At 42.8% G+C, this 12,419-nt stretch overlaps 1 protein-coding gene across 2 annotated transcripts in view; it reads left to right on the forward strand.

Moving 5' to 3' along the window:
* Positions 1-11,087, forward strand: part of LOC311223910 (poly [ADP-ribose] polymerase tankyrase-1-like) — a 45,898-nt gene extending 34,811 nt beyond the window's left edge. For both annotated transcript variants that reach the window (XM_084308673.1, XM_084308674.1), the window contains 5 exons: positions 1,141-1,215; positions 1,862-1,967; positions 2,500-2,686; positions 7,218-7,374; positions 9,923-11,087. In XM_084308673.1, coding sequence (XP_084164799.1) covers positions 1,141-1,215; positions 1,862-1,967; positions 2,500-2,686; positions 7,218-7,374; positions 9,923-10,009 — 612 coding nt within the window. In that variant the 3' untranslated portion in view covers positions 10,010-11,087. The remainder of the gene's footprint in view (positions 1-1,140; positions 1,216-1,861; positions 1,968-2,499; positions 2,687-7,217; positions 7,375-9,922) is intronic.
* Positions 11,088-12,419: the final 1,332 nt, after the last annotated feature.

A 12,419-nucleotide genomic window follows, 5' to 3' on the forward strand; every position in this document is an offset into this window, starting at 1 on the left:
AATTGAATAGTCTGTTTAATTTGACAATTCTGTACTATTGTGATTTTCCCACTATTGTACTTAAATCAAATCAAATCAAATTTATTTGTAAGGCCCGACAACACACGTTAATGTCCCCATGGGCTGTACACTTCTTCTTTAAACAAGTCAAGAAGAAACATCACAATAAGTGACCATAAGGTCACCACAATAAGTCACCATAAGGTCCAAAAAATATTAAATAAATGCAACACTCCCAGACATACCCCACGCGAAGGTAAGGAAAAACTCACTAATACCTAGCAATAGGAGGGGGTTAGAGAGTTCCCATGTTTGTAGTGGGCGGAGATGGAGCAATAAATACAAGTAGTGAGCATATGCATACATGGTGACAGTAGAATCATAGTATATAAGAAAATTGTGAAGACTGAGACGGAGGTTAAAAGGTTCTCCTATGTCTGCAGAAAAGCAGACAAGGGAGCAAATAGATATCCTAACTAAACTAGACAGATTAATCTAAGGGTCAAGCCCTGACCAGGTGAGATCAGGGTAGGTTGAAGGAGAGAGAGAAAAGATGGGTCTTGAGCAGGGATTTAAAAGCTTCGACAGAGCAGGCGCCCCTGACGACGGCAGGTAATTTGTTACTTCTGCAAACTAATAGTTATGTCATGCTGGTGAGAGACAAATGTCAAGATAGACCGCACTCTCAAAATTCTACACTGGGTGCTGAAATCCCATTAAGTAATATATAAAAAAGAAGCAGTGAAGCTAGACCAGCACTCTCAGGTTCAAGTATTTAATGGCAGCCTGAAACAAACATGTTTCGGAATTACTTCCGAAACATGTTTGTTTCAGGCTGCCATTAAATACTTGAACCTGAGAGTGCTGGTCTAGCTTCACTGCTTCTTTTTTATGCTGGTGAGAGACTAAATCATATTTGTGGATATTATTGTGATGCCATAGATAAGCTTATCAGTTTCAAGAAAATACCTCTTATCATCATGGAGGAAAACACCCCACATAAAAACAACTCTTCGACTGGAAAAAGGTCTTAATCCACTAAGACCCTAGTGCTCAAATAGTTGGCTAATAGAAGAAAGAGCAGAGCTATGAGGATGCGATCGTACTGAACCGTCTCCTCCTCTCTGCACGCCGCCTCAGATGCAGAGCACCATCCGAGAACACCGGGACGGAGGCAACGCCGGGGGAGTCTTCAGCAGATACAACATCATCAAGGTCAGAGTGCACAGACGCACATCAAATCAAATCACATTTATGGCCCGACAACACATGTCCCCATGGGCCGGACATCTTTAAACAAGTCAAGAAGAAACATCACAATAAATCAAGAACAAAACAGAAATGCCATGAAATCCAAACTAAAATGTTAAATAAATGAATGCAACACTCTCAGACATACCCCACGCCAAGGTAAGGAAAAACGCACTAAAAACCTAGCAATAGGAAAAAAGCACCACAGGTAATGTGGAGGGGAGACACCTTAGAAGGACCGTTCAAGGGGGGGGGGATCCTCCCTTCTTAGATGTCTGTGATAGTAGTGTTGCTATAAAACAGGCGAAACAGTTGGTAAGTATGTACATACGTGTAATGAAACACAAATAAGTGCATGCAATAGCAACTGCGGTACATAAGAGCATTATGAAAGATTCAAAATAGAGCTGATGACTGATCCATTTGAGGTATGGGGGGCGGCGTAGAGAGGGTCGCATCCTCCCGGCCATCACCACGGGACGTCAACCTCTCCGGTCATCATCCACTCACAGGGAGGAGACGGGGACAGGCGTTAAGACATGTTGTGTGTTTGTGATGGGCGGACATGGCAATAGATGTAGTAAGCTGTGGTAATGTGTTTTGGGCACAGATCCAGAAGGTGGTGAACAAGAAGCTGCGGGAGCGCTACACACACCGCCAGAAGGAGATCGCCGACGAGAACCACAACCACCACAACGAGCGCATGCTCTTTCACGGTGATTTGTCTTGTTTTGATCGTTTGTTATAGGTTCCATAGGTCCTGTTTTATGTGGTTCCTTGTTCTCCTTTAAATTTGATGGTTAATACCAGGAGTTGTCTAATGGTTGGTAGTGGGAGTGCACGCTTGTCGTATTTGTCCATATTTTAAACGTATGGTTCTTAATTATAGGGTTGGGGCAATATATGGTCTTTCAGTGTGATCACATCGTGATGAAATGATGATATTGTGACACAATTCCATGGCCCCCACTTTGAGAATCACTGTTCAAACAAGCTTTGTTTATATATAATATTAACTAGAATTTCTTTGTGGAAAGTTTTTTTTAAGTTTTTTGATAACATTACGATGCATTTCAATGCAGTGTCCATCAACTAGAGTATTTAACACATTTGTATATGAAAGGAATGTTGATTTAAAAAAAAATATTTTTTATTCCATATAAACCCAGCCCTACTTCATAACCATTCAACTATTAACACGTGTCAACGACCATCGACAACTCTATGGTCTCTATATCTTCATCCCAGGTTCTCCGTTCATCAACGCCATCATCCACAAAGGCTTTGACGAGCGGCACGCCTACATAGGAGGGATGTTCGGGGCCGGGATCTACTTCGCAGAGAACTCCTCCAAAAGCAACCAGTACGTGTACGGCATCGGAGGAGGCACCGGCTGCCCCACGCACAAGGACCGCTCCTGCTACCTGTGTCACAGGTGAGGCGTCTCAGACCGCCCTCTTTTCTAGTGTTGAACTGTCTCAGACCCCACCCTCTTTTCTAGTGTTGAGCTGTCTCAGACCCCGCCCTCTTTTCTAGTGTTGAGCTGTCTCAGACGCCACCCTCTTTTCTAGTGTTGAACTGTCTCAGACCCCACCCTCTTTTCTAGTGTTGAGCTGTCTCAGACCCCACCCTCTTTTCTAGTGTTGATCTGTCTCAGACCCCACCCTCTTTTCTAGTGTTGAACTGTCTCAGACCCCACCCTCTTTTCTAGTGTTGAGCTGTCTCAGACCCGCCCTCTTTTCTAGTGTTGAGCTGTCTCAGACCCGCCCTCTTTTCTAGTGTTGAACTGTCTCAGACCCCACCCTCTTTTCTAGTGTTGAGCTGTCTCAGACCCCACCCTCTTTTCTAGTGTTGAGCTGTCTCAGACCCGCCCTCTTTTCTAGTGTTGAGCTGTCTCAGACCCCACCCTCTTTTCTAGTGTTGAACTGTCTCAGACCCGCCCTATTTTTTAGTGTTGAGCTGTCTCAGACCCCACCCTCTTTTCTAGTGTTGAGCTGTCTCAGATCCCACCCTCTTTTCTAGTGTTGAACTGTCTCAGACCCGCCCTCTTTTCTAGTGTTGAGCTGTCTCAGACCCCACCCTCTTTTCTAGTGTTGAGCTATCTCAGATCCCACCCTCTTTTCTAGTGTTGAACTGTCTCAGACCCCGCCCTCTTTTCTAGTGTTGAACTGTCTCAGACCCCATCCTCTTTTCTAGTGTTGAACTGTCTCAGACCCCACCCTCTTTTCTAGTGTTGAACTGTCTCAGACCCCACCCTCTTTTCTAGTGTTGAACTGTCTCAGACCCCACCCTCTTTTCTAGTGTTGAGCTGTCTCAGACCCCACCCTCTTTTCTAGTGTTGAACTGTCTCAGACCCCACCCTCTTTTCTAGTGTTGAACTGTCTCAGACCCCACCCTCTTTTCTAGTGTTGAGCTGTCTCAGACTAGAGATGTTCCGATACCATTTTTTCCTTTCCGATTCCGATACCTAAGCTTTGGGTATCGGCCGATACTGATCCGATACCAGTTCATACATTAACACTTTGATCGCCATGGGTTAAATTCATAATTTACCATCCCTCGCCAGCTCTATTTATCTATGGAGAAGTTCCCCTTCTTTGCAGGGCTATAACTTTTTAAATTCTATTGCTACATTGCCATTATTATGGCCCATTCAATGTCCTATATGTATTGTTCAGGGTGTAGCAACGTTAAACTTTTTCATTCACATATTCATACTAAAATATGGTCTAAAGTATAAGTATGTTTTTATCGTTTTCTGCAGCTTTCTTCAGAACGTGATTTATAGCCCTAAATGCATTATATTGATGATGAAATACAGTTTGGTAGCGATCGGCGCAAGATGAAAAATTTCAACTGGACGTACTTCTAGAATGATCTACGTATGATCTGATGATGACCGGATGGGCGGGGGATCGTTTATAATTCCGTGGGCAGCGTTAGATGATTCATCCAGAGTGGGTCATATGTTCATCATAGCAGTTTATATGGAATAGGTTAGAAAATAACGCTGAATCTTACCGTATGTTCCTCGCGCCGTTGGACGATCAGCGTGGAGTAGACCGTTTTCGATTATGGGATGTTGATCCTGATGAACCATTTCCAGGTTGTATAATACTATATACGTCCAAATAACGTTGTTTATTGAGTTAGGGCGAGCGATTGATCATCCAGTGTGTTGAGATGGAGTCCGGCTACCGATCGCGAGTGCCCGGAGCACATATGGATGGGCACTTCCTGTTTGGCGCGCCCCTCCCTCTTGGCCGATCTGCCGATCGGCCACCAGATGGCGCTCTCGAACCGCTAGAGAGTTGAGAGGAGATCACCAGTGTGTCTCAGGGCTCCGGAAAGGAAATATGATTTCGATGACAGATTTTTGAAATATTGACATCAAAGACGAGTTACGGCGTCTTCGGCAGAATGAGCATGGCTCCGAATGACGTGAAAACTCGTCCGCGGCGATCATAGTGTTAAAAAAAAAAAATGTAATTATATAAATTATAATTTTTATATATATATATATACAGCTACTGTTTTATATATACTGTTTTTTAGTAATAACTAGAAATTAATGGTATTTATTCAACAACAGGTGATTGTATAGATTTGTATTAGTATCATTAATCAATGAGTGGGGCTGCAGCACTGCAGATATACCCTACTCCAATGATCCACACTGACATTATTAGTTGCTGCACTTGCTACCAGAAGGCTCCGGTTCAGTTAGTAGTAGAGGCTCTGTTGTGATTTTTGCACAATAAATATTCGACATTCTCTTTTGAGACTCCGCCTCAGACTCTTATCATTTGGCACTAAAAGCTAAACATTGTCACCGATATGGCTGTCCGCAACATGTCATTAATTGTGTACGCGAGGTGGTTCAGTGACGACGCTAACGTGAGCTAGGTTAGCTAGCATGAGCTACCGGCAGATGGAAAGACTAACGTTACTGGTGAAAATGTGATTTACGTTGGAATACTCCTTTGCCAACTTGCTGTACTTTGCTTGCAGGTCTGCAGCCATTATTGCTGGATTATGAATAGCCCCAACTTTAGCCAAGGTAACGTTATGGCTAAACCTTTAACGTTAGTTAACGCTAGCTTTCGGTTAGCTGTTCAATGCTAATAACACCACCAAGCGAACCCATCTGAGCTCCCTGTCAACACCGCTCTGTCGGGAGGATGGCATTTAAGAAAGTATCTGCTGTTAAAATGACAACAGCATTGACACTTTAATTCACGGTCGGTTAAACGCACTTTTGTTTTATAATGCTCACTCAACAGACCGCAGTGTTGTTGATAAATTACGTGGTATCGGAGCGCAGCATTAGAGGGTACTCGCCGATACCAGCATTTTAGGCAGTATTGGCGGCATTTCCGATACTGGTATCGGTATCGGAACAACTCTATCTCAGACCCCGTCCTCTTTTCTAGTGTTGAGCTGTCTCAGACCCCGCCCTCTTTTCTAGATCCTCTAATCACAGCTGTCGCTTCCCAAAGAATTGATCACGTCAATTCCTAGGTGTGACTCCTTTACAATCTAATTGTCTACTTTATTCTCCAAACTAATAAAAAAAAGAATGCCCATATCGCAGTCGTCACTGTATGGATATTGCGTTCTTGCCTGTTGTGATACTGATTGTTAATTTGATATGATGTTCAGCCCCACTGTATTGGATTTAAAAAGAAATGCAAGATTATTACCGTTATTGGATACACTGGACTACACCACATTGACCTCTTTTCTTGGTCTTCCAACCACGACTGTTGCTTCCCACTTTGTTTGTCCCGAGAGAACCAACATTTGTGATTTGGGGGATCAAGAAAAGAGGGCAGGGTTTGTGACCGTTCGATTCATACTCTCTGCACAGTGGTATCATTCACTCCGCCTCGGATCTAGTTTTGTTTAAATGGTAAATGGCTGCGTTTTTATATAGCGCTTTTATCCAAAGCGCTTTACAATTTGTTAATCACTATTTTACCCATTCACACACCGACGGCGGAGGCAACCATGCAAGGTGCCAACCTGCTCATCGGGAGAAATTAGGGGTTAAGTGTCTTGCTCAAGGACACATCGTCACACTGCCTGGGAGGAGCGGGAATTGAACCGGGAACCTCCGGATTGCCAGACGACTGCTCTACCTCCTGAGCCACTGTCGCCCTGTTTATTAGTTATTGTTGACTGAATCCAGTCCGGTCACATTTGTATACCTACTACTAGGGATGCACCGAATGGGAAATTCTTGGCCAAAACCGATACCGAAAATAGGAAACAGTTGGCCGAAAACCAAAGGCCGAAAATGATTAATATAAATATATATATATAATGTATATATTTTTTTTTCAGCTACCTGATTATGGCAAAAGACATGATTATGCCAAAAAAATTACTTAAATAATATTAATCACTTATGGGCCCATAAAACATTTATTCAGCACTTTTGAATGCATACATTAATTCCAGACTGACTGCTGAAAGATTGTACAATTTAAACATTTTCTCTTTGCATACAACAAAATGTGCATTAAAGTCAAGTTCATTTTCTTTTCTCTGTAGGATAACTACAACAAAGTGCATTCAGAACAAAGCCAAGGTGCTTTAAAACTGCATAACGATCTGCATAAAGACACACACACAGGACTGTTGTATTTACTACATCTCCCATGACTCTTAGCGGGGGATGACGTAGCTTACGAGAGACAGGTCAAAGAGGAATGGAAGCGTTAGCTAGCTTAACGCTAACGTTAGTTCAAAATGTTTTAACCGCGACGGGCATATAGTAATGGCGAGGATATATGTTCAAATGCATGTTAAAGACGCATTTATACGCAATAATAAAAAGTATCTAACCATATAATCCAAATGTAATGTGTTAACGATGCATTGAATCTGGATGGGCTCGTTGTTCCTGCCCCTGCTGTTGAGGGCTGTCATGTGACCGGCGTGTGGTCTCCTGTGCTCCGCAGACAGATGCTGTTCTGCAGGGTGACACTGGGGAAGTCCTTCCTCCAGTTCAGTGCCATGAAGATGGCCCACGCACCCCCGGGGCACCACTCGGTCATCGGCCGGCCCAGCGTCAACGGCCTGGCCTACGCCGAGTACGTCATCTATAGGGGAGAGCAGGTGAGACCAGAAACCACACCACACACACATACTCTTAATTTCCTTTTGAAGGGGCACTTCACTGACAACCAGTCATTATGTGTCCATGCTCTCCCACATGGAGGAAGATCACTCTATTGTCAGTGTGAAGATCACTCTATTGTCTGTGTACACGAGGCAATGTGTACATGACGACACAGTCCCCCACACATGTACATCGCTTCAGGGAGGTCAGAGCACAGGGGCAGTGCCCCTGGAGCAGTTTGGGGGTGGTCCAAGTGCCTTGCGTAAGGGCACTTAGGCAGAGGTTGTGGGCACCGTAGTTGTAATACCAGGCAGCCACCTCTCGGACACCGGCTCACAGCTGCAATCCTGTCAATGCCGGGGATTGAACCAGCGACCTTTCGGTTACTGGTCAGTCTCGTCACCTCCAGCTATCCTTCCTCCCCCGATATGTCCCCCATAATATTAGATTTGATTCAAATGTATTATCATTATACAGCACAAGTACCGTACAACAATATACATTATATCCAAACTATTAACAGTTTGGCTTGAGAGTTAGTTAGTTAGAAATTGTCCTCCAGTGATCGCATCAGACTACACTCCTTATGTTAACTACAGTTCAATGTAGATCAATCAGGATGATGCAGATGAAAATATAGCATAGCTTGAACTTTAATGATTATGCCCTAAGGCTTTATGGAGAAATTATGTATGTAAGTTATTTGATATACTTAATACAGTGTGTGGGGGTTTTGGAATTAAAATGTAAATAAAACATTATACATAAATACCAACTGAAAGACTATGATGAAAATATGTTCTTGAAAATAAATTGCACTGAAGGCTGAGACAAAATTGTCTTCAGATGGCGTGCTTTCAACTTTTCAAATCCTTTTAAAATATTTATGCCCACAGGATGCATTCCTCGTTTTAAAGCAACCTATGGCCAAGTGTCTCTGTGACAGTGTTCCATGTGGGGTTTATTTGAAAATGGACCAGGGCCCCGTTCCCCGTACCTGGCTAACTGAGTTAGCCGGATAATATCCAGCATAGCCTGACTTAAGCCAGACCTTTCCATTCCCCGACGCTCGATTGTCTAAATCACTATGACAACAGATCAAAAAGTTTGAGCCTGGTCGAGAGCAGGGTTAAGTTCAGTTAGCTGGATGAACCATGGCCACGCCCCCGCAAAGAAATGCCAGCTCGCTTCCTTGAAATGATTCTCACAGTCTAGATCTGCATTATACCATTCTGAATTATGTTCTTGTGCTTCGTTTGAAATGTAAAATATGTCTGCAGTAACGTTGATAATAAATCATATTCAGCCTATGAATTTACTTTGTCCTATATAATGCACGTCATATTTATACGGATACGGCGCTCGCGAGTCGCGACAGTTATTTTAATAACGGACTAAACGGATCATTGCAAATGTGAATCCCGCTGGGATATTTTTAATGAATGAAACCTATCGGGTGTTTGGCTCTGATTAGTTTAATATTCTTCGCTGTGTATTTGCTTAACGGAGCACCCGGATGCGTTTCATTCAAGCTGAAGCGTCTATGCGTGGATTGTGGATATGAATTATGAGGAATCTGAATCTGTGGAATATTTAATTGTATCACTGTGATAGTGTCACACGTTATTGTGATATTGTAACTGGGATTAAAATATGAGGTGATGCGCTGTTTGATGGATTTGATGACGTGACGTGACTTGATAAATTGAATGAGCCTTTGACGTTTTTGATGAATGAATTCGAGAAAATGCATTTATCTTTTCAAGCACTGTTATCTGATGATGAACATGAGGTGTCACTGGTATAAACCAAATGGTAATCAATTCAATGCATGTATGGATTAGGTCCGAAACAGATTAAAACCTGATTAATAGTGTAACTGCAAGCCTCCCTCCAAGCCTCTCTTTGGAAACCATGTATTTATATAGTACATAATATTAATACCTAAGCACATACAGATATCCTCATGATATAATTCGTATCAATTAGATATACTATTTGGGCTTGTTTTTATCGTTATTCTGAAAGAGCTGAACTAATTATTTTCGCTAGCAAGATCTCATTTGATTATTCATTCCATAAGCCTATACTGCCAGCAGGTACGTTTAAAGAAATATAATCTGATTGATTGGGGTAATGAGGGATTTAAAATTAGCCTATAGATTATGCATTTAACTTGTCGGCGAGGCTATGAGCCGTACTGCATTGTACCCATTCTGCAATCTGTTAATAAAGTTTTAAATCAATCAATCAATGCCGTTAGAAAATCAGGATTTCTGCTATCGACACTTGCTGTCTTGTCAGCTGAGGCGGGCGCGCGCAATTATCCTGGGTCTCAAGTCTGGTTCAAATGAACGAGACTGAATCCACCTTCGAGGAACAGGAAAATCCCGGATTCAAACATCGGGTTAATTGAATCTGGATAATGGGACTCTTGATCGACTTAGTTGAATCAGGTACGGGGAATAGGGCCCTGGTATAATATATTATTATTATTATTTGTATTTTGTTCTTACTCTGTTCTGTTCTGTGTTTCTCCTCCAGGCCTTCCCAGAGTATCTCATCACCTATCAGATCCTTAAGCCCGAGAGCACGGCGACCTCTGCTGCTGGGGCCGAGCAGAAGTCCTAGTTACACATACACATGCATGCACACACACACACTACATACACAAACACACAACACATACACTAGGACTTTGTGGTGTTTATTTGCTATTCTCCTTTTTATTTTAATTAAATGCCTAAAAACAAACTTTTTATTTCCATCATGGAATTGTTTCCATTCTGTAGTCCAGTAGAATACACGGTGACCGGTGGCTCATAATGAAAATATACTGTATAATAATCTTCTACTCGTGGTGATAACGTGTCAGTTTCCTATATATTTTTTATTTTAATTTCTTTGCATTGGCTGCATGTACTATGTACGCATGTACGGCCCAATAGCGCGTGTGGGTTCTTTCAACCGCCCCTACCCCCCCCCCCCCCCCCCCCCCAATAGGGAGGATGCTTGTAGAGACTATGCAGTGTCAGGATTATTTTTTAATATTATTATTTTTTAAGTTTGCCATCACCTCATTATGCCTTGTGACTATGGAGAGAACCACCTTCCTCACCCGCTCACTCTGTCGTCAACCAAAGTAACTTATATTATACTATTACTACTTTCCCACTGTTTCCCAAGTCTATACTGTGTGTGTAGAGAATGGCCTCCACTACCATTGCATTCATTGTTGCTATGCTGTAATTAAATGAAAATGACTTTTTCGTAATGACTCTCGACTTCATTACTGCAGAGCACTGCTACAGTAAATGCTCATTTTTAGTGGTGTTTTATCCTGGGGTTGTACAATATGCTGATTTGGGTTGAGGATCCTCTAGAAAGAGAAGGTAATGATGGTAAAAACCTCCTACTCTGACATTCTGTTGTAAAGTTGCACAAGAGAAGATGCGAACCCGCCTGTCTACCGCCACGGTCTTACTCGCAGACAGCCCACGCGTTAAAAAGGATTTGCACTTTTACATAGAAAAAAACCTATTTAAGTTATTTTGAAATTAATTTGAAGATGTTACAGGACAACATGTTTGATGTGTACAGGTTGTGTAAATGGATGTGTATAACTGTCGGATGTTTTAACTATCATTTGAGTTCACTTGTAAATGATGCCTTTCATGTCTTCTCTACTTTTTTGAATAAACGTCCTAGTAACACATTCTTTGTCCTTTTCTTTCAGGTTATTTAATGACATGTGCTAAATGTATTACAGTGCATGGTCTTTCTTTTTGGCAAGTGTTATATGACTTCGTATCATCCAAAAACAACAATAGGACAACAGGTACAATATTGTAGCCACTATACGGTGGAAACACCTTTGGAAAAGTATGTCTGTATGGAAACTCATATCTTGATATACCATGTTATGATATAACCCAAACAGGAGCTACTTTGCAAAAACATTTGAAAAGACTGGAGGAGCATTTTGGAGCATGGGGTATCCAGGAGTCGGGTAGTTGCCCATATAAGGGCAGAAGAAGAGATCCGCTGGTATCCATGACGACACGGGGAAAGCGCAGTTATGGATGTAGAGGGACATGCTCTATAGATAGTATATTATGAATGGCGTATTAAGTTTCAATGCTGCTTACCTCAAAGTTCTTTATTTGTCAAATACACAACAATACAGGGGCATTGCAGGGAATGAAATGTTTGTGTTTTGAGCTCAGACTCAACAGTGCACAATTAAGAAACAATGAATACAAGAATGGTAACGTAGTAGTAGTAGTAGTAAGATAAAATAAAAGTAAATTATTTGAAGAAAGTGTCTGTTCAAGAGTTTTTAAGAGGTGTGCATTCAAGAGTTTTTATTAGGGCTCTCTACTGCTCTTGTCCTTGTTCATGAGTATTGTGGCTTGTGGGAAACGGCTCTCCCTGAACCTGCTCGTTCTTGTGCGGATGCTCCGGTACCGTTTGCCAGACGGTAGCAGAGTGAGCCGTTTGTGCCTGGTCTCTGATAATGTTCCGGGTTTTCCTTCTGCACCTGTGTGTAGAGGTCCTCCATGCCTGGCAGCTCAGTCCTGGTGATGTGTTGTGCTCACTTCACCACCCTTTGCAGAGCCTTGCAGTCGATGGCTGAGCAGTTGCCATACCAAGCAGTGATGCAGTCAGGATACTCTATAGTGCACTGGTAAAAGTTGTGTGATGGGAGTTGGGACCAGGTCAGGACCCCGAGGAACCTCAAACTGCCGACTCCACTGCTGTCCTGTCGATGTGAATGGGGGCGTGCTCGCCCCCCTGGGACTTCCTGTAGTCCACTATGAGGAGGGGGGTGAGTATGCAGCCCGGGGGGGGGGGGGCACCGGTGCTGAGAGTCAGTGTGGAGGAGGTGATGGAGCCCATCCTCACAGCCTGGGGTCTGCCTGTCAATAAATCCTGGATCCAGCTGCACAGGGCTGGGTTGAGTCCTAGGTGCCTGAGTTTGGAGGGCACAATGGTATTGAATGCTGAGCTGTAGTCAATGAACAGCATTTTCACATAATGT

This window comes from Notolepis coatsorum (genome assembly GCF_963971535.1).
Source record: "Notolepis coatsorum genome assembly, chromosome: 2".
NCBI lineage: Eukaryota > Metazoa > Chordata > Actinopteri > Aulopiformes > Paralepididae > Notolepis > Notolepis coatsorum.